This window comes from Ovis canadensis, chromosome 1, assembly GCF_042477335.2.
Source record: "Ovis canadensis isolate MfBH-ARS-UI-01 breed Bighorn chromosome 1, ARS-UI_OviCan_v2, whole genome shotgun sequence".
Classification (NCBI taxonomy): Eukaryota; Metazoa; Chordata; class Mammalia; order Artiodactyla; family Bovidae; genus Ovis; species Ovis canadensis.
The window spans coordinates 145,826,379-145,849,899 of record NC_091245.1 but is presented as its reverse complement, the minus strand read 5'-3'; the positions used below and the strand labels follow the sequence as shown (position 1 = coordinate 145,849,899).

Genomic DNA, 23,521 nt, shown 5'->3' with positions numbered 1-23,521 from the left:
ATTAAAATGTAGTCAGCCAATTTGAATTTCAAGATAATGTCACTGAGAGGCTATAGTGTAAAAACAAAATTTAACACTTGTTTAAATTAAATTTAATGGTGTTTTGAGGCTCTTTATATGAAAGGATGCCATTCTTGTACCTTAATGTTTTCTCAAAATCTAAATTTTAAAATTCTTATTGGAGTTCAATTTGTCCAAACCAAGCTGTTAATCATTTGCTCATTTCTACATGTCTACTACCATTATTGTTCCTATTTCTTATGGTGCCCCTCTTCTCTCTGCCGCCTGAATCTTACTCACCCTTTATGCATAGGTTATATTCTACTTTCTGTGTGAAGCATTCTCTACCAAAACAGTGCAAAGATATGACTTATGAAGGTATTATGGATTTATTATACTATATTATTACAGAATATTATTGTATTATGCTATATTATTTTGTGGGTTGTTTTGTTGTTGTTTTATTTTTTAGTGGGCCTAAAATTGTCTGCTCAATAAGATTGTAAGTTCTCTGGGGCAGACACTATGTCTTATAGTTTAAAAATAACCAAAAAAATTGATGAATGACGTTGAGAATCAATTGTATCTGCTTAAAAAACCAAAAACAACAAAGCGTATCACAAGTGAAAATTTTGTGCTTGGTGCACTCTAATAGGGTGACTAGGAATGGAAAAGAGTCTAGAAACCATGTTTTGTGAAGGGGAACTTAATAGGTTGAGCCCAGAAGGTAGAGTCAGGAGCCTCAAATTCTAGTCGCTTTCTTGACGCCTGTGCTTGGTACATCACTTCCCTTTACAATCTACATTTCTTTCACCTGTAAGATAAGAAGTTTGCTTTAGATTGGTGCTACTCAAAGTGTGGTCCCTGGGCCCATGGACCTATTGAATCAGAATCTCCAATTGTACCTCTTCTTTTAAAAATATCATATTTTGCAAGCAAATATGTATACTTTTTATTTATCATACCCTAATAGAGCTGGGGTGGGGGGATGAAAAATCTCTCAGGTTGGGGCCCAGAAATCTGTGTTTTTATAATCCTTTGGTAATTTTTGCTGAAATATGAGAAGCATTGATCTATGAGAAGCATTAATCTAGATCAAGGGGCTTCCCTTGTAGCTCAGTTGGTCAAGAATCTGCCTGCAGTGCAGGAGACCCGGGTTTGATCCGGGTTGGGAAGATTCCCTGGAGAAGGAAATGGCAACCCACTCCAGTATCCTTGCCTGGAAAATCTCATGGACAGAGGGGCCTAGAGGGCTGCAGTCCATGGGGTTGCAAAGAGTCAGGCATGACTGAGCTACTAACACAACAATCTAGATCAAAGGTTCTTAAGCTCAGAGCTCTCTATCATTTTATGGAGAGACTCCAGGGCTTCAACAATTCATTGAACTGTTATGAAACTCTTGTTGGGACAATCTCTTAAGTCCCCTGGCGGGCTCAGAATGCCATCATCCTTTGTATTCTCCAGAGCGCTTAGCATAGAGCAGAGCTTGTAAACTCCAAGATGATAGACCACATGTGGCTTCAGATGTGTTTTCACTTAGCTAGCTCAATGTTTCTTACTAAAATGAAGACATTTTTAAAATCAGGAATTTTACATAAAAGATTTTCCTGAAAAAAAAAATTGCAAGATGTGGCAACTCTTTATTTTCATTTCCAGTTTATAGCAACTATTTGGGGCTGATGAATGATGATGGTCCAATTAACTTAGGCTTACTCCTTCTAGCTTTCCACAGTCCACTCATCTCAACTATCCAGAGGGGAAGCACCAATTATAAGTGTGGCCATATAGAAATTTTTTAGTGGAAAAATTTTCCATAATTATAGTTAGGTATAGGTGGCTCAGATGGTAAAGAATTTGCCTACAATGCAAGAGACCTGGGTTTGATCCCTGGGTCAGGAAGATCTCCTAGAGGAGGAAATGGCAACCTTCCCCAGTGTTGTTGCCTGGAAAACTCCATGGACAGAGAAGCCTGGTGGGCTATAGTCCATGGGATTACAAAGAGCTGGACATGACTGAATGACTGAACACATTCACTATCGCAAAAATATTATTGCTTGTGCACTCGGTAGGCTTCCTTCATTTAATGGGTTAACCACCTGGCCGCAATTTCAACTATTTAACATAGAGCTTTTTCCACAGTAGGTGCTCAATAATGGTTGTTTGAGAGCATTACCAAGGTGAAATTTTGCCCAATTATGTTCGAGTTGTGCTATCCAGAATTTGGGCTTTTTACTGTTACTAACAGGTTCACTTTCACTGTTTCAAAAGTACATTCCTTTCCTGGGGCTCCTATAACAAACTTGGTCGCTCAAAACAACAGAAATTTTATTCTTTCACAGTTCTAGAGGCCACAAGTCCAAAATCCAGGAGCAGGCCTCCGTTGCATGCTTCTGTCCTAGCTTCTGGTGACTGTCAGTGACCCCTGGCATTTTCCTTGGCTCCCAGGTACATCACTCCAATCTTGTCCTCCATGGGTTTCTCCCTATGTCTGTGTCTTCTCCTTTTCTATTTTTTACAACACTCAGACTGGATTTCAGGCCAACCCTAAGGATCTCATCTCAAGATATTAATGACATCTGCTAATATCCTCTTCCCAAATAAGGTCATATTCACAGGCAATGGAGGTTAGAACTTGAATTTAACTTCTGGGGGCTGTTCATTAGCCCACTACACACGTATCTTGGCGTTTTCAAACTGCTGAAGAAATTTTGGCTACATCTGCAAGACCACCTCTTTCTGTTTTGCTGTCAGAGATACTACATGGCGAGCTCCCGGCAGATTCGACGACTGGCAGGAGCATCTCGCTCTCCAGTCATTTCCCATTTCTGTGAGACTCTGCTGGGGGTGTCCACTATCAGGGCGTTTGGACATGAACAGCGGTTCATCCAGCAAAACAAAGAGGTGGTGAATGAGAACTTGGTCTGTTTCTACAACAATGTGATTTCAAACAGGTAAGTCATATCCACATACCTAATTCAGGACTAGTCCCTTCTTGGATGTTTTATTTATTGACATCTAAATAGAGTATTTTTAGTAACATTTCATCAAAAATATTAAAACCTTAAATATTTCTAGTATTTAATACACACTTAAGTTAAAGTATATCTATTTATATCCATATGAAGAGTCCATGCTACTTATGTAAATATAAGTTCCTATATTTTTTGAAAGTTACACAGGATGCTATTAGAATTACTAAAGATATGACTCTATGTTGTATTTATATATGTGAACATAAATTTTATTTGCATACAGTAATTTATAATATTTTGAATTTAAAGCTATACATTTCACCCAGTGTGGGGGAATGTTAAATAGTACTTAGGCACATTTTAACTTTTAGAGATTAATTTTATTGTATAAAATGTGCATGTAATCAGAAAGGTAAGTGATTTTCCAATGAGATTTTAAAATAAATGCATCATTTCAGATGGTGTTCTTTCCTTTTTCTTTTTAATTTTGATTACGTTTACTCCTTGGAAGGAAAGTTATGACCAACCTGGACAGCATATTAAAAAGTAGAGACATTACTTTGCCAACAAAAGTCCATCTAGTCAAGGCTATGGTTTTTCCAGTGGTCATGTATGGATGTGAGAGTTGGATTATAAAGAAAGCTGAGGGCAGAAGAATTGATGCTTTTGAACTGTGGTGTGGAAAAGACTCTTGAGAGTCCCTTAAACTGCAAGGAGATCCAACCAGTCCATCCTAAGGGAGATCAGTCCTGGGTATTCATTGGAGGGACTGATGTTGAAGCTGAAAATCCAATCCTTTGGCCACCTGATGCAAAGAACTGACTCATTTGGAAAGACCCTGATGCTGGGAAAGATTGAGGGCAGGAGGAGAAGGGGACAACAGAGGATGAGATGGCTGGATGGCATCACTGACTCAATGGACATGGGTTTGGGTGGACTCCGGGAGTTGTCGATGGACAGGGAGGCCTGGCATGCTGTGGTTCATGGGGTCGCAGAGTCGGACATGATTGAGCGACTGAACTGAACTGAACTGAACTGAAGTTTAAAAGCAAAGTTCTGCAAAAGTAAAGCATATTTTTATGAAGATAAATTCTTTATTGTCATTGCAACCATCCTATGTTTGATTGAGTTCTAACTAAGTGAGAAAAAAAGAAAGCAGCTATTGATGTTTATGTCTTCATTTCCCAGAGGAGAGTTTATATTGAGTGCACCAAAGCTTTTGCATCTCATTTCAGGAATATTTTCCATTATTTCAGGTGGCTGTCTATTAGACTTGAATTTCTTGGCAACTTAATGGTGTTCTTCACTGCAGTGCTTACTGTGCTGGCTGGCAATTCTATAGATTCAGCAATAGTTGGTTTGTCTATATCCTATGCCCTAAATGTAAGTAATAATGATTGTGTGGTATATGACATGTTTATAATCCAATTAATTAAGCTTTCTTCTTTTCCTGTCTGAATAAGAGACGGTAGTAACTAAGTAATGCGAGACAAATCTGGATTACCCTGGAGGCGCATTTCTTTTTCTCTTCTGCTGCTAGCAAAATAGCTGGCTCAGCAGTTCTAAGGTAGTTCACAGAAAGAAAGCTGATCCCCAAGGCTCAGTGCTAGAGGACCAGGATCCTAGTGTTGCATCATTACCAAGACATTTCATTCTCTCCTATCCTTATAGATTGTAAAGTGTAACAAGGGTAGGGGGCTTCCCAGGTGGTGCTAGTATAAAGATACCCCCTGCCAATGCAGGGTAGACGTTAGAGATACAGGTTCAATCCATGGGTCAGGAAGATCCCCTGGTGGCATGACAACCCACTCCAGTATTCTTGCCTGGAGAATTTCATGGAGACAGGAGCCTGGAGGGCTGCAGTTCATAGGGTCACAAAGAGTCAGACAAGACTGAAGCAACTTAGCACGCATGCCATGCACACAACAAGGGTAGGGCCTTTCTCTACCATATCCTGTCCATCTATTATGCTGGGGCAAAGGTAATTGTGGTCTCAGACCATGAATTTTAAATCTTTGTAACTAGGCTCTAACACATCTTTATTAATCAAAATAGGAACCTTTAAAATCAATGCATTTTTGCAAGTGAGAAATAAGTTTATTCCTGTTGCATAAAACTCCATGCTTCAGGATTTGATGCACTCTTGGAGTGCATTTGCTGCCTCCTGCTGGTTGTGGAAGCATTTTCCCAGCAAAAAGTTTTGGAGATGCTTGAAGAAGGGGTAGTCGATAGGCGAAGGGTCAAGTGAATAAAGTAGATGAAGCAAAACTTCATAGCCCAATTAGTTCAGCTTTTGAAGCATTGGCTGTGTGACATGTAGTAGGGCATTGTCAAGATCAGTCCTGGCTGCAGCATGCAGTTTTTGGTGCAACTCGATTTACTGAGCATGTTTCTCAGATGTAGTGGTTTTGCCGGGATTCAGAAAGCTGTAGTGAATCAGACTGGCAGCAGACCACCAGACAGTGATCATGACCTTCTTCTGATGCAAATTTGGCTTTGGGAAGTGCTCTGGAGTTTCTTCTTGGTCCAACCACTGAGCTGGTCGTCACTGATTGTGTATAAAATCCACTTTTCATCACACTCACAATCTGATGAAGAAATGGTTTGTTGTTGTTGCAAAGAATAAGAGAAGGTGACACTTCCAAATGACAGTTTTTTTTATTTCTCGTCAGCTCATGAAAGTGAAAGTCACTCAGTTGTGTCCACCTCTTTGAGACCCCACAGGCTATAGCCTGCCAGGCTCCTCTGTCCATGGGGTTCTCCAGGCAAGAATACTGGAAGTGTTGCCATTCCCTTCTCCAGGGGTTCTTCCCAACCCAGGGATCAAACCCAGGTCTCCTGCATTGGAGATGGATTCTTTACCATCTGAGCTACCAGGGAAGCTCATGAGGCACCCACTTACTGAACATTTTTACCTTTCCAATTTGCTTCAAACACCGAATGGCTGTAGAATGGTTGATGTTGAGTTCTTGGGCAACTGTTCTTGTAGTTGTAAGAGGATCAGCTTTGATGATCCTCTCAATTGGTCCTTGTCAACTTCCCATAGCCAGTCACTATGCCCTCATCTTCAAGGCTCTTGTCTCCTTTGCAAAACTTCTTGAATCACCACTGCAGTGTATGTTTATTAGCAGTTCCTGGGCCAAATGCGTCGTTGATGTTTTGAGTTGTATCTGCTGCTTTACAACCCAATTTGAACTCGAATAATAACATTGCTCAAATTTGCTCTTTTTCTCACATCATTTCCATAGTCTAAAATAAATATAAAATAAGCAGCAAATAATAAGTCATTAGCAAAGACACAAAGCAAGAAATGTGCATTAAAATGATGTATAATGTAACCACATTTAAGAATGAATTCCAATATCGAATGGCTAATTTCAACAGTGCATAAACTGCAATTACTTTTGCACTAACTTGATAGTTTATCCAACCTAAGCAGAAATAATGCAAGTTCTGGGAAGAATATATGCTCTGCTTCCTCTCTGCTTTTACTTTTTTCCCTAATAAGCTCTGTGTATATTATACTGCAAAGTGCTAGTGGTATGACTGTGTTCAGATCCCCTTTGTAAAATAGAAAATGTCTTATACTGCTTTATATATATATACACATATTGTTTATAAGGTGAGTTTAGATAATTTGCGTACATGCTCTCAATCGCTTATCTAAAATCTTCAAGGTCAGTTGCATTTCAGAATTAAGAATTTAGGCTTCTAGAAAAGAAATATAATATATATACATACACATATACATATATACATACATACATATATATATATATATGCTTCCCAGGTGTGGCACTAGTAGTGAAGCGCCTGCTTGCCAATGCAGGAGACATAAGAGACATGGGTTCAATCCATGGATTGGGAAGATCCCCTGCAGGAGGGCATGACAATCCACTCCAGGATTCTTGTCTGGAGAATCTCATGGATAAAGGAATCTGGCGGGCTACATTCCATACAGTTGCAAAGAGTTGGACATGCCTGAAGAAACTTGGCATGCATACATGCATATACATAGTATATGGAGTGCCTGGGCAGAACTCTGTAGTCAAACTATTTGTTTTGCAGTGAAACATGTGAATGTGTAGCATGAGTGAATTAAATCAACACCTTAAAGAGGCCCACGTTAGTTCAAGTCAGGTTGGCCATCAAATCTTTTAACAACAAACTCAAGAAAAATTTGAATTGTGAGGGCTTTTTGACTTTCAGAAGTACATTTGAGGTTATAACCTTGGCGAACTTGTATTTTGAGGAAAGGTGAGTGTGAAGAACGTAAAATTTGGAGGGGGTGGGGAAGGAGACAGTTGTAGTCCGAAAATTAGAAGAATCCTTCTAGTGGAAAATGGTAAAGTGTGGCAAAGGTAACATTGTGCACAAATTTTTTCCCCGCTTAGGATGTACATTTCTTAGGGCCTATCCCATCAGTCTTGGTACTCATCTTTTCTTACACCAAGTATGGGCCCCTTTAATATATAGTAACCAGTCTATCTTCTGCCAAATAACCATTATTTATGGCATTAATGAATTGAACAAACCTAAAACAGCACATATGTGTGTCTGTAGATAAAAATGCTTACTTTGAATTAAGTTGTTAAATAATTCAAAGGGATAAAATATACTAAAACTCTGGGGAAAAAAGCTTTGTAAAGTATTATTAACGTTGTGTAAAAGACTGCTACTTATTCATTAAGCTCTTGGTTTTTCACTCCCAGATTACTCAAACCCTGAATTTTTGGGTAAGAAAAGCATGTGAAATTGAAGCCAATGCAGTTTCCATTGAAAGAGTTTGTGAATATGAAGATATGGATAAAGAGGTAAGCACTCATGAATAACCAATAAACAGATAAAGAATTTGATATTGCAGTGCACCTTGGACATTCTGAAAATCAATTCGGAACAAAATCTGTATTTGTTATAAAAATGAAACATGATCACCTGTTTTTAAGAGGCACAGTGATTTGTCCCCTACCCAATGTAGAGTAAAATATGCAACCTCTGATTACCACTTTGTAAAGATTTTACATTGAGAAGTGTCTTAATATAGTCATCTCTTAATTATTTAGAGTCTGATTGTATAATTTAAAAATTAAGTATGCCTTTATTGTTTACACCTTCTGTTCCATTTACTCATCATTAGCATCTCTGTGGATGGGAAGGAAGAGGAGAATAAATCAGTCTGATTTTTCCCTTTAATTAAGTATAATTTGAGGGACAGAAGAATTAGACTATCGACAGAGTATAATGGTTGCATTATCTGCATATTTTGTTAATTTCAGTTACTCTGTCTCCCAGTTCCATGAATTAACAGGGCAGATGATAAAGGTTATATGTTGAATTTCTATATCTTCTTCAATCTGACTATAAAGATATCTACATCTTCATGAAAAATTCCTCCTTTGCTCATAACTCAGGAAGGTGTATTCCTCCTCCAAATAAAAACCTACAGATTTCCAGTTGTATTTTTGGTAGCATCTCTTCATGTCTTTTCTCAGACCTTGTTCCATTAACCATCTTCTCTAAGTCCTAACTTCAGCACCCTAACCCCTTTGCTCCTTTCAGCCTACAAATATGCTAAAATATTTTCTGCATACTCCAACTCCTACCTAAATGTTGATTCTTCCTCCAGATTCTTCTCTGAGTCTTACCTTCATTTTTCACAAAAATTTCTTGAAAGATTAGTCTACCTTCACAATAACAATCATAATTATCAATATTTAGTTTGTTCAGCCTACTGCTATGTAAGGACTATATAAAAATTTTATCATTCTCAGGACTTCCCTAGTAGTCCAGTGGTTAAGATTCCACTTCACTTCCAATTCAGGGAATGCGGTTTTGATCTCTGGTCTGGAAACCAAGATCCCACATGCCACATGGCATGGACAAAAGAAAGGAAAAAAAAGTTGTTTTCTGTATTTTCCAAACCTTTTCCTATTAATATATATTTTTTATTTTGCAAAAAAAGACAGTAAAATGTGTGTGTGTGCACACACATTTTTAAAAATTACCCTTATATAATTTGATGCCTGGTAAGGTAAGAGATACCATTACAAAAACTCTTGATGTGGAAAAAAGTAAATATGTCCAAATAACCATATTTACTCAATAGCCCCATTTCTCTGCTCCTCTTTACAGAAAAATTCTTGGGAATAGTTCCTGTACTTGCTCTAACTCCTTTTCTCGTTCTTTGTTGGAACCTCTTCACACAGGCTTTAACTCCCACCTCTTCACTGCGCCTGCCCTGGTCCACGTCACCAGCGTCTTCACTTTACCTAGCCTATCTTTTGTTGCTTGTGATCACTTCCTTTCATGAAAACACTTGCCCTCACTGGCCGGACGCACTCTTCTGTGTATTCTACCTCCTGTTCTTCCTCCAGTGTCTCAGGTCCTCAGATTATATACCCAGCTTCTTTTACCTGGAAAGCCCTTCCTCTGATATCCAAATGGCTTGTTTCCCAATCAGGTCCAGTCAAGACTTTCTTAACCACCCTTCTTAAAATTGCACCAACACTGCCTATTTCTTGACCTTCAAAACTTTATCATCAACTAACATTCTGCATGGGCCTCCCTGGTGGCCAGTGATAAAGAATCCACCTGCCACTGCAGGAAACACGGGTTTGATCCCTGGGTCGGAAAGATCCCCTGAAGGAGGAAATAGCAACCCACTCCAGTATTCTTGCTGGGATAATCCCATGGACAGAGGAGCTTGGTGACCCACAGTCCATGAGGTCACAAAAGAGTTGAATACGACTTAGCAACTGAGCAACAACAGCAAGAGTATTCTGCATAAACTCTAAGATTCTTTCTGTCTCTCATCACCAGCAAGTACTCTCCTGAAGGGAGAGTTCATGTTTATTATTTATTGTGTTTTCCTCACTGCTAAATCTCCAACAACTAAAGCATTGACTGGTGTGGTAAACACTCAGTATGTGGGAAATAAATGACAAACTGTCCCGTCAGTTAAAATTTTAGGTTACTTTCATATCCTTTATAAAGTTATAGAAGACTTTTCTTGATAACTTAATAGAAGATGGAAGCCATTTTATGTGTGAAAATTGATTTATAAAATCTTCTTATAACTAGATGAGAAGTTTTATGTTGGTATTATTTAATACTATTTTCAGAAAAATCATAATATTTACAAATGTTGTCTTTCCTCATTTTTGTTTCATCACTTCTGTTTTTATGCCTGAGAACAATTTTTTTTTTTGAGGGAAGGTATTTTTATTGTAATTGCAGTTTAAAAAGTATTTATTTGTTTTAAGGCACCCTGGATAACGTCTAAGAGGCCTCCATCACAATGGCCCAATAAAGGGGTAGTGGAGTTTGTTGATTATCGAGCTCGATACCGAGATGATCTTGGTTTAGCATTACAAGATATCACTTTCCAGACTCATGGAGAAGAGAAGGTACCATAAATATTTCATAAGTTTCACTTTACCTTTTATCTGAATATGTTTATTCTCAAGGCCAAAATATACTGTGGTATTGAGTATAAGATGGTCATTTGTTCAAATTTCATTTAAAAATAGTAAAGACGTTGTTGGTATGTAAAGAATAAATTTTTCCTCTACAAATAAAAATATATATTTTAAATTGTTCATAATCTATTCTGAAACATGATTTTACTATGTTTACCTACATTGAGGTATAATTAACAAATGAAAATTGTATATATTTAGAGTGTACAGTATACATAGGGTATACAGCTTAATATGCATAAATTGTGAAATTATTATCATAATTTTAAGCACTTATGATCTCTTAGCAAATTTCTGTGTTATTAACTATAGTCACCATGCTATGTCTTAGATATCTAGAATTTATGTGTCTTATAACTGAAAGTTTATACCCTTTGACCAATATCTTCCCATTTTCCCACTCAACCCCTGGTAAGCACTATCTACTGTCTGTGAATTTGACATTTTGAGATTCTACATGTAAGTGAGATTATAAAATATTTTCCTCTGTCTGGCTTCTTTTGCTTAGCTTAATGTCCTACAGGTTCACCCATGTTACCACAAATAGCAGGATTTTCTACATTTTTTATGGCAGAATTATATTTATATATATATATATATATATATATATATATATATACACTTTCTTTATCCATTCATCCATAGCCCGTATTTAGGTTGTTTTGATATCTTCTTGGCTACTGTGGTATTGCAATGAACTTGAGAATGCATGTTTCTCTTCATCATACAAATTTCATTTCCTTTGGCTACACATCCAGTATTATTAGTATATTTTATTTTTACTTCCTCTAGTAAGTGAAGTGCAGCAATAAGACAGTAAGATAATAGTTACTATCCAGTAATACACAGGTGAGAATGTTTGTATAGTCAGTGACATTATGTTTTCCAAGACTATCAGTGAAATGGGGAAATTCTTGAGACGTAATTTAGTTAATAAGAACAATATACAAATCTTTTGACAATGTATCATTTTTGTGTTTTAAAAAAGCAAACAGATAGACATGTTACTAATAGCAAAAAGAATGGTTACAAAATATAAACAGTGATTCTCTCCAGGTGTTGGGATTTTAGATGATTTTCGCTTCTATATTTTTTCAAAGCATTTTATGAAAACATATTATTTCCCTGATCAGATTGATATTTTACAAATAAATAAAGGTAAAAAAAAATTTTTTTAATGAACAGCAGTATTCCACTTTCCCCTTTCCTAAGACTTGTTTGAAATAAACCCAAATTCTCCTTTTCTAACCCTCTAAACCAGGTCCACTGAGGCAGCCTCAAGGACAAATTAATTTTTGGAAATAATTGTGGAATTTTAATTATTCTATTTCATTCAGTGTATTCCTGGTTTTCAGATGTAGTATGTCAGATTTAAGATCTTTAGTTAGGGCAAACCAACCACCAAATGTTCTCTCCATCCACTGTTTCCATTAACACCAAGACACTAACCAACACCCAGAAGAGGTTGCTTTATGTCTCATGGCCAAAGGAACACTGCAGTCACTGGATGCCTATGACAAGCTGATTAGTTTTGTCCAAAAGTCCAAAATCCTCAGACATAATCTATGACCACCCTTAGTAGTTTTGATGCAATAGTTGTTTTGTAGGCATTCCTTTAGATTTTCTAGCCTATCTCAGCACAGGGTTCCCATCTCCTTTGTTTGCTTGTTTGTTTTGGAGGAAGAATGGAAGAGAAGCCTCGTTCGGAAAGTCTCATGGAATCAACCCCTTTATCAGTCTCTCCTTAAACCCCACATTTAATGGCTAGTTCAGGGATGGTTCAGGGATGATCTGCTCTGTCTGGGGCCATTCTTGCTGGGTGATAACTAAACTATTCAAAACCAGAGGAAACACACAAATTAGCCCAAGCCTTTCTAGTGAGTAAAGTGAAAGTGTTAGTTGCTCAGGTGGGTGCGACTCTTGGCAACACAATGGACTGTAGTCCACCCGGCTCCTCTGTCCATGGAATGCTCCAGGCAAGAATACTGAAAAGAGTTGTGATTTCCTTCTCCAGGGGATCTTCCCTATCCAGAGATCAAACCCAGGTCTTCCTCACTGCAGGCAGATTCTGTAGCTCTGAGCCACCATAGTAAGTGGTACCTAGATAAAGATGGATCCTTGAAAGTCATGTTAAGTCCTCCATGATAGTCAAGTTTACTCTAGTTGGCAGTTAGATCCCACTTACCAGACACATAATGTATTTTTTGGTCAGTACAAATGTCTCCTTCCCTTACACAAAGTGTGGTGTAAATTGTTTATGATTAATTCATTATAGGTTGGAATTGTAGGACGAACTGGAGCAGGCAAATCAACACTATCAAACTGCCTATTTCGAATTGTAGAAAGATCGGGAGGCAAAATTATAATCGATGGAATTGACATATCTACTATTGGGCTTCATGACCTTCGTGGCAAACTTAATATTATTCCACAGGTAAAGACGGTTTTGCTGCTAGTCTTTCTTAACTCCCTCTGGTAAACTTTTTTGTTGTTGTTTTTTTAAGAATATATTCCTTTCAAGCCTATACATTTGGATTTGAGAGCCAAATTATTTTAAATAAATTGTGAAAAATAACTATGTAATTAAGTCCTATTAAATACTCTACCCTGATGCATTCTTCCTAAGTGCATTTATCTATTTGAAAAACTAGTATGTTGCTTTGCAAGTTTCCTTCATAATAGTAAATACAAATAAAATTAAAATGAAGAAATCATACTGAAACACACTGGTATTTCTTAGAAGAAAAAAAGCAATTAGTAAGGCTTTTGCTTATTAGTTGGTCCTTTGTTGAATTTTAGCTTTTTTGACTTTTTGACTTGAGGTTTAGAAAAAATTTTTTAAAAAATTAAAGGAACCATAATTCAGTTAGATCTTTGTTTCCAACTCCTTTGATTTTTCCATCTGTGGCATCAAAGGAACTTGATCATTAACAAGTATGCAAATCAGCTCAATAATATGCTTCTACAGTCAAATATGATTCATTCAGTTGTGTTTGAAAGATCTGAGCTGAGAATTTATGAAGTATGTTTATATTTGCTTCTAAAAATGCTATCATCTCTTTGTCATATTGTTTAAACATATACTGGCATTCATGAATTAATTTTGGAACAAATTTAAGTAAAATCTGGAATTTTGGCAGGAAAAAAGTTGGTGGAGAAAAGAAACTGTCATTCCTTTCTTATAAATCAAAACAGGTGTAGTAAAATGCAGTTTCACTAGACGTGTAAATGCATTAGAAAAAGCATGGACTTGTCTTCGAGTTCTGCTTAAGCACTTACTTTCTGCGTGTCTTTGGACAGGAGCTTTTTGAAACCTCGAGTTCGCTATCTGTCTAACAAGCGTGTTTGCTTCCTTATTTCTGGGTTGGTGGGCTAACTGATAATATTATATACATACTATAGATACATTTATTCTATTATTCTCTATATTATATATTATGTTGTTGTTTAGTTGCTAGCTCATGTCTGACTCTTTTGCAACCCCTTGGATTGTAGCCGACAAGGCTCCTCTGTCCATGGGATTCTCCAGGTAAGAATACTGAAGTGGATTGCCATTTCCTTCTCCAGTGGATCTTCCCGACCCAGGGATCAAACCCCCCCGTCTCTTGCATTGGCAGCTGGATTCTTTTACCACTGAGCCACCTGGGAAGCCCATATTATATTATATCCCTGACTAAATGGTGTCTACTATCGTCATTATTATTATGGTTGGAAAGCTGTTGTCAACATTATGAACTAGAGAAAGAAGAAGAATCAGGAAGTTTATAATAATTTAATCAAACACAGCTTATTCTGACCTTCTGCTTTTGGTTTCAATATAAAATGAATTTGATAACTATTTAGTTTTTCATCATTTTGCTTTTTCCTTATTTAATGTACCCATGCCTCATGTGACAATAAGATTACCAGTGATTGTTCTATTCTCTAGGATCCTGTTTTATTTTCTGGAACCCTTCGAATGAACCTGGATCCCCTAGACAAGTATCCTGATCATGAGCTATGGGAGGTGCTGGAACTATGTCACTTAAAAGAGTTTGTGCAGTCCCTTCCCAAGAAGCTGCTGCATGAGATTTCAGAGGGTGGTGAAAACCTCAGGTAAGCTTAAAAGAACAGAGCTTGCCTGAGTTACTCATTCCAGGCTTTTTAGAAACAAGTTGGCCCCAGAGGGAAGTCACTCCTGAGCTACCATGGATTTTGTTGTTCAAAGCACATCATTCCTTCTAGAGAAGAGAGACAGAAATAAATAAAATGGTAGCCACCAGCTGGAAAACTGCTGGTGAAGGAAAATGGAGGGGAAAGAAAGCAACAATGCAGTGTGGAAAGTCATTAGTTAACTGACTCCTCTTTAGTAAAGACTCCTACCCTAATAGCTTTCTTCCTGAAAAAAATGTTTGAGCAAACTGGGAGATAGGAAGGACAGGGAAGCCTGGCATGTTCCAGTCTGTGGGGTTGCAAAGAGTCAGACATGACTGAAAGACTGAACAACGACAGCAAAATGCTGCTTTTTCTTCATCACTGTCAGAAACCTAAGGAAAATCAATCAGACCCTCTCTGCACCTAAGAGACGCAGCCTGCATGACTCAGCTGCTTCTTTGCTTACTCCCCGCTCTCCCTCTCTCTGTTTCTGCCACCTTGGCCTCGTTGGCTTCTTACAGTTCCTTGAATATGCCAGGCCAGTTCCTGCCTGCCTTAGGAATTTTACATCTGCCAATCACTTTGCCAGGAGCAAGTGCCCGTTGGAAATCTGTAGGATTCACTTTCCATTTTCTTCAGGTCTTGAATCTAAAGGCATCGTCTCAGTGAGGATTTCTTTGGCATGCTCATCAAAAATCTCCACCCCATGCCCACATTTTACATCCTGCCTTTCTGTATATTCGAATTCTTCTTATGCCTTTTGCTCATTTTATCTTGTTTATTTTTTGTCCCCCCATGAAAACCCACAGATTTTTGTCTGTTTAATTCATTGTTCTGTTTGCAGAACTGGAACCAGAGGCTGGCATAATCACTCAGGGAATACTTCTTAAAGAATGAATGAATGTGGCTTAGGAAGAGAATAACAATGTCATCAGAATTTTAGAATAGGAAGTGTGTGACCATAAAATCCATTGTTGAGACCATTTTACTATTTTTTATAACAGTGTTGGACAACGACAGCTAGTCTGTCTTGCTCGTGCTTTGCTGAGAAAAACAAAAATTCTCATCTTGGATGAGGCAACAGCCTCCATCGATTTTGAGACTGATAACTTGGTGCAGACCACAATCAGGAAGGAGTTTTCTGATTGCACCATCCTGACGATTGCTCACAGACTGCATTCTATCATTGATTCAGACAGGTATGCTTTATTTGTTTTCAGAAGTAAAACAATTTCTATAGAGATAGCTATTGCACATCTGAAACACAGTAATTACTTGCCACTAATAATGGATTTTATCTGTGCTGAGAGATACAAAGTGTCCCCTAATAGTATGGAAGATACTTTCCAAAATAATTAGAGGAAAGCGTTAATGCTAAGAGAATATTAGAAAACTTGATATATTTCCTGAGTCAAATTGTACTTTTATTTCCTACTGATAGAACTTACCTAGTAATTTAAACTTTACAGTTGCAAGAACAAGAAAGGTGAACTGAAATACTGATTATAGGTTACCTGACTGGATTCTTTTCACATTGCAGGGTACTTGTTCTAGACTCTGGAAGAATTACAGAATTTGAAACACCACAGAATTTGATACACAAGAGAGGACTTTTCTTTGACATGCTAACAGAAGCCGGAATAACAGGAGACTCAGGGGCGAAAAATAAACAGTTATTTATGGATTATACCACATAAAAAAATATTATTTGAAAAAATAAAGACAGGAGAGAAATGCCGGAAAGTAGGCCTAGGTTGGCACAAACAGAGATAAGCACCATAGTTCTAACCATCCTGAACTGTGTCCAACCTTCTTTCTTCCATTCTGCCCTCCTGAATATATGCCTTTTACTGATTTTCCAAAGTGTAAAATGCCACTTATCCTTTAAGTCTCTGACTTTGTTCAGGAGTTATCTTCTGCACAAAGTATCTCTTGGTTTCTCTCCTTGGTCCCCGGTCTTATCTAGATACCCTTTGATATGCTCTGACTGGCCCTATGTGCATACCTTTATCACGGCAAGGACCAAAATCTGTTTAAATTCTTTTAGTGTGCCTCCCCTTAAAGCTACTTGAAGGCAAGAGCCTAGTTTTATTATCTTTGTATGTTGGGTTGCTAGCATAGTGCTTTCAGATTGTTGGTACTCAACAAACATTTGTAGAATAAATCATTAGGCACTTTAGAGTAATACTATATAGGCACCTATTTACATATGAACAAAGTTTTGAGTTACTGTACAGTATATAAAATTTTGGAAGAATCAGAAAAACTTTGAGTTATTCAGCTGCTTTTTTGAAAGAGAAAGTATAATTATTTATGGTGTGCTTTATTTAAAAATAATATTTTATAATATTTTTACCATTTGAGTAAAAAGCCAGTATTTTCTATGGAATGTCATTTTTTAATTGATTAAGCTCAGTGAGTTATATATCAGATGGTATGCATTCACAAGTAATTATTAATTTGTGGTACTAATTATATTTTGAATGGCTTTTTCATTTGGTAGTTTTATGTAATAAAAGCAACATTATTTCTCTGAATTGCCCTTCAGATTTGAAGTTTCCAAACTTCAATTATATTTTCCTTTCAAGATTATTTTAATAAAATGTTTTAACCTGTTCAGACCCCTCAGTCATTTCTTCTATCCTCTTTTTCTCCTTAACAACTTTGCATCACCTTGCTTCATCCCCTAAAGGTATTTCTGAAATGTTAACTTAAATTGTAAAACCCTACATTATCTAAAATTTCCTTGCTTAAAACATTAGCTACTGAAAGTGTTGTCCTGTCTTTATATTCCTGTAGTACTTACCACTATGCTTTGTGTTCAGTAGGCATTGAATAAATATTTGTTGAAATCTCTTAAGAAAGGAATTGTATATTTCATTAACATCAGTTAAAGTTTATGTCTTAGCTTCTTTACATCTGTAATAAGTCAGTCAGAGACACTGCATAATTTAACAGTCTAATGGTATGTCAACAGTCACGTAGATATATTGTGGTATCTTCATACCATGGAATTCTACACAGCTATAAGAATGAATAACCACTACAGGCAATAACACCAATGAATCTCACATGCATAATGTGGGGTGAAAGAAGTAAAGCACAAAGAATACTCTTATATGATCCCATGATTCCATTGATATGAAAGTTTGTTTTTTAAAAAAGTAAAAGACAATTATACTCCTAGAAGTTGGGATACTGGTTACTCTTGGTTGCTGGTGTTAAGTCGCTCAGTCATGTCTGTCTCTTTGTGACCCTATGAACTGCAGCATACCAGGCTTCCCTATCCTTCACTGTCTCCCAGAGTTTGCTCAAATTCATGTCCATTGAGTCAAGGATGCCATCCAACCATCTCATCTTCTGTTGCCCCCTTCTCCTCCAGCCCTCAATCATTCCCAGCATCAGAGTCTTTTCCAATGATGGGTAATGATAGGGTAAACAAGGTGGGCTTCTGGAAAATGGTTATGTACTGTTTCTTGATCTGGGTCTGAGTATTGGTTCAGTTTGTGAAAATTATCAGGCCATATACTCAGGGTTTGTACAAATGTAGATAAATTTATATATTTATCTCATGTATGGGCTTCCCAGGTGGTGCTAGTGGTAAAGAACCTACCTGCCAATCCAGGAGACATCAGAGATGCAGCTTCAATCCCTGTATTGGGAAGAGCCTCTGGAGGGCATGGAAACTCACTCCAGTATTCTTGCCTGGAGAATCTCATGGACAGAAGAAGCTTTGGGGCTGCAGTCTATAGGATCGCAGAGCCGAAGGTGACTGAAGTGACATTAGTATATATGCATGCATGTATAATATAGTTTATATATTTATATATAATATAAATATATTTACATAATATTTATATAGTATATATTTATGTCATAAATATTTATATTTATATAATACAGTTAAAGAATAAAAAAGTAAAATTTTAAATGTATTTTAAACAATTAATATTTCATTCTAATTTCTACTATGTCCATCAAGTTTGTTCAATGATTTAAGTGGTCTTTGAAGCAAAATGTGAGAAATTTAAAAGACTGGATTATAGAGAAGCAGTAAATTTAAATTTTGCTCAGTCATGTCTCACTCTATGTGACCCCATGGACTATACTGCACCAGGTTCCTCTGTCCACAGAATTCTCCAGGCATGAATCCTGGAGTGGGTAGCCACTGCCTATTCTAGGGGATCTTCTTGACCCAGGAATCAAGTCTGGATCTCTTGCATTGATTAAATGATTGATTTATTTCAAATTGTAACTTAAAAAATAGATTAAGAAAATAATTATTATTTTTGACATGCAAAAATATTCATCTTAGCTAACAGAAGGAAATTCTAAGCAGCATTAAGTTGAATTACTTTAGGACAAGAATATTTATTACTGAAAGCCCACTATATGCCAAGTGATGTACAAAGCACTAGAATAATTTATTACTTTCAATTCTCACTGAAGAACATAAGGAAGGTATTACTACCTACCCTTTTTTACCAAACATGATAAGATACCAAGAGGATCTTAGACAACAAATTGTGAAATCCAGACCCAGGTGACTATAAAACTGTTGATGCTCTTTTCAGTTCTCTAATAATATGTCTCATTTCTGGAAGAGCCACTTAAAGAGTCTACAATTAAAGAATGGGAGAGAAGAATTTTAAACCAATAGCTTTCAAGTAGATAAATGGTATTTGTCTTGGGGTCTGGGTTCTTCTTCAAATATAATATTAGTTAAACCCAAGTGAATTAGTTATCATTGTAGGTAAAAAATGGTTGAATAAAGGCAATTTCACATACTTTTCAATTTAACTTTGATATCTAAGTTAGTGTTAAGAGGATGTAATGAAGCATTTTAATACACATGAAAATAACAAATAGTTATAACTGATCTAGAGGGCTTTTATTCTGGGAAAAATAATCAACAAAATTAAAGTAAGAAAATTTTATTGTAGTTAAAAGAGTTCAGAATCTAGAGACAGAATATCTATGTTAAATCTCAACTCCACAGCTTTCTAGATGTGCAAACTTGGGCAAATTAACTTATTTCTCTGAACTTATTTGGGTGTAAGAATTTTATCTACCCCTTAAAGTTTCTTTTTTTGGAAATTAAATGAGATGAGACAACATTTAGGGCAGAGAGAACACTTTCTGGAATATAGAAAATATTTAATAACCACTTAAATATTAACATTCATAGTTTCTTATAGTTATATATAGTCTCATGTTTACAAATAAGATCACATAGGACACAGTTTTAAGTAAACAAAAAGGGTGAAACAGCCAATATTTATGATAGTCTATTGTATACACAGCAACTTGGGGATAAATGGATATTAAAATAAGATATGGTCCTCAATTGTGTACAATATGATCTTGGTGAGATTAAGCAACACTGAGAAGGCAGTAGCAGGGCAGATCTCTTTCTAGTCCTTTCAGTTAGCCTAGCTCTTTCTTTTCTAGCTGTCATTTTCCGAGTACGTAGACCATCTGTGGAATATAGAAATCAGGACTTCTGGCAATATTCTGAGCCACATTTCTCTAAATCTTTTTCATGAAAATGAAGACTACCTCAGTAGTTTGTATGGCAACTGCTACGCCATTGGGTTAATGGTGCCAAGGTAATGGGTAATAAACCTGGTAAAGGCTGATTGGTTTTGTGACCAAAAGTGGGGTCTGGCTGCAGACCTCTCTAAAAGCCAATGAAATGTCAAGGTTGAGGTAAAGGAAAGTTTGCTCTATTTTGTATGTGGACAGTTGGGGGCAGGGGGAGGACAGACTCCTGTCCAAAGGCCAATTCCCCCTAGCTCAAACAATCAGGGAGCAAGAGCTTTTCTAGACAGAGGGGGCTACATACAGAAACAGCATAGTTAGCTCTGACAGTCACCATGAAATTGGTCAGTGGTCTGACCAGCATCATCTTGATTGTTTTAAGTACAGTTAATCTTCAATTCCAGGGCCACTTTGCTTCCATTTCTTGCGGCCTGTTCTCAGAATTGTCAGTTATGTCATGGCTAAAACCTGATCATGTAGTTAACTTCTCCACCTGGTGGGGTGCTTTCAGTGTCTATAAACAGCTCACAGGATGTGGCTCAGAGTATTATCTATAGGCTTTGAGAAGAAACTAAAAGTCCTGGACTATGCTTAATGAGTACATTTTATTATCTGGTCTCCTTTGACTGTTTTCCTTTGTTTCTGTAGGTTCTCACATCTCTGATTAGCCTTATTCTTTGGCAAAAGTTTTTCCACAGACAAAAGTCAGGCAGAGGACATGGGGGACAAGGATCCATAGGTCCCGCTCCATTTCAGCTTCTTTTGTTAATGATTGTTGACTAGGTAACCAAGCTTGGTCACTTGCTATTTACAGACTGACCAGACTGAACCCATGCTTAGTTATCATAGCTGATCAATGATAGTAACATTTTATCTCATGAGGGCAGCACAAGAGAAAAAGAAAAATGAATAGGCATATGTGCAAAATGTAAAAATAACATCATAAACTAAAAACTTATCTGTGATATTTGTGAAAATTTTGAAAAATATGTTTCCAAAACATTTAAAAGGAAAATGACACATATGCATTTTTGTGTGTCAAAGGAAGGGATACAGGGTTGATTTTGAGTTCATACTTTTAGCACTCAGCTTATCATTAATATACTTGGGGATGATTATGGGTTTATTGCTATTTTTCAACTTTTAATACATATATAATAGAAAATATAATATGGTCATCAGAGAATAAGACTAAATGAATGATTGAGAATGTGTTACAGTGGAGTACCACAGGAACTAGGCATAAATATTAATCCAGCTTTAGTCAACACTAATTCTGTCTGAACATTGCTTCTGGCTTTCTGTTCTGAGCATTTGTGCAACAATCTCCAGGTATTACACAACAGACTCTGCTTTCCCTGTATTGCCAGAGCTATGATTTTACAGAGATAACAGACAAGAATTAATGTCGACTGTGATGCATAAGGTCTTGAAAAAACCGTTTTGTGTATTTTCTTCTACTTTTTTACTTAAACCACTTCCTTTTTATTCCATCTTGGCCAGAAGCAGACAGCCAAGAAATGACAATTTAACAAAATGTTTAACCATAAATTAAGGGTCAAAGGTTCAAAAACACAAAGAAGGAAAGAAGGAAAACAAAGAAGTGTAAACAACTAAGGGCTTGTTTTTCTTAGGCAGAAAGAAGTCCCAAGGTAGAAAGGACAAACATGGCCAGAGCAGTGACATGACACCACTGGCTGCTTCTGCCCTTGGCTCAACCACCCATTACATGTCTGTTGATTGTTAGTTGCAAATTCATTGCTTTATCTCCAGCCTCATGTCGGTATTTCAAGAAGGTAGGTCAAAGTTATGTCACATACTCATCCCTAGCTGCAGAGGAAGCTGGAAAATAAAAGTATGGGATGTTGCCTCTCCAAAAAAACTCACTTCTGAAGTAAGAATGAACAGAAAAGATATTGCGGTAGCATTTAGCAGATCTGCCTCGACCACTTTTTTTGTTGTTGTTGTTAGTCACTAAATTGTATCTGACTCTTTGCGACCCCATGGACTGCAGCATGCCAGGCTTCCCTGTCCTTCACTGTCTCCTGGAGTTTGCTCAAACTCATGTTAATTGAGTTGATGATGACCCCTTCTCCTCCTGCCTTCAATCTTTCCCAGCATCAGAGTCTCTTCCAATGAGTCAGCTCTTCACATTAGGTGGCCAAATTATTGGAGCGTCAGCTTCAGTATCTTTCCTTCCAGTGAATATTCAGGGTTGATTTCCTTTAAGATTGACTCGTTTGATCCCCTTGCAGTCCAGGGGACTCTCAAGAGTCTTCTCCAGCACCACAATTAGAAAGCACCAATTCTTTGGCATGTTATATTTTTCAGACAAAATACTCTTAATTTAGTTACTTGGGAGAAAATGAGAGGTACTATTTACAACTAATAATTAAGATCCAATTTCTAGTTTCCAATACTACATAGGACACATTAAACAATTTAAGGTAAATGGATAAACTCTTAATAGAAGTATGTATTTATATTATTATATATATGTATATATACAAAGTTGTGACTAATAATTTGCCTTCCAATGCAAGAGTGTGGGTTTGATCCTGGTCAAGGAGCTAAGATCCCTTGGCTTAAGGATTTTAAGAAGCAATATTGTAACACATTCAATAACTTAAAAAAAAAAAAAGTCCACTTCAAAGTCGTGTTACATATTTTATGTAAGCCATTTTAAAACATTTTAAATGTCTTTTTAGGTAAGCCAAAGCATGGTTAATTCAAAGGGGTATAAAAGAAACTGCATTTGTTACTTTCTTAACATTCCAAATAACTTGAGGTAAGGCAAGCTATTAATTCTTTCCAAAATTAAATAAATGCTTTACCATGGCAAATTTATCTTCTCTCCTCTACAGAATTCTCAAAAATTTTCAGAAGTTTTAGACTCATAGAATTAGGGCTTTGAGTATATTAGGGAAAACAACCTACATTTGTGGCATTTTCTTACAATTCTTATAAAATTAGCCTGTCACTGAAACTTGTTTCAATGTTTCTTATGGAGAATTATTTATCATCTCCATTCATAATACTTGACACTTTCTGTGCCAGGCACTTACAAAACCCCAGTGAACTAGGTACTATTATCTTCATTTTGTATCTGAAAAATCTATAAATTCAAATTTCTCAGTAATGTGAAGAATTAAATGTGTGTGCTCAGTCACTCAGTCGTGTCCAACTCTTTGTGACCCCATAGACTATAGCCCACCAGGCTCCTCTGTTCATGGACTGGATTTGAATAACTCTGCTACTTACTAGCTGTGTAATGATGTGTTAATTACATAATACATCTGCACCTTAATTTACATACCTAAAAATGGGTTAACAGTGTATGCATTCTAAGTTGCTTCAGTTGTGTCTCTTTAGCAACCCTATAGGCTGCAACCTGCC

At 36.8% G+C, this 23,521-nt stretch overlaps 1 protein-coding gene across 9 annotated transcripts in view; it reads left to right on the top strand.

The window, feature by feature from the left end:
• Nucleotides 1-18,266, top strand: part of LOC138434226 (multidrug resistance-associated protein 1-like) — a 102,771-nt gene extending 84,505 nt beyond the window's left edge. For 6 of the 9 annotated variants that reach the window (XM_069578403.1, XM_069578457.1, XM_069578446.1 and 3 more), the window contains 8 exons: nucleotides 2,752-2,951; nucleotides 4,229-4,355; nucleotides 7,685-7,786; nucleotides 10,235-10,378; nucleotides 12,726-12,884; nucleotides 14,379-14,545; nucleotides 15,589-15,783; nucleotides 16,125-17,203. In XM_069578403.1, the coding sequence (XP_069434504.1) occupies nucleotides 2,752-2,951; nucleotides 4,229-4,355; nucleotides 7,685-7,786; nucleotides 10,235-10,378; nucleotides 12,726-12,884; nucleotides 14,379-14,545; nucleotides 15,589-15,783; nucleotides 16,125-16,281 (1,251 nt within the window). In that variant the 3' untranslated portion in view covers nucleotides 16,282-17,203. Of the gene's footprint in view, nucleotides 1-2,751; nucleotides 2,952-4,228; nucleotides 4,356-7,684; nucleotides 7,787-10,234; nucleotides 10,379-12,725; nucleotides 12,885-14,378; nucleotides 14,546-15,588; nucleotides 15,784-16,124; nucleotides 17,204-18,172 lie in introns of those variants that run through there. The other 3 variants (XM_069578435.1, XM_069578466.1, XM_069578424.1) reach the window with 3 other exon arrangements.
• Nucleotides 18,267-23,521: the final 5,255 nt, after the last annotated feature.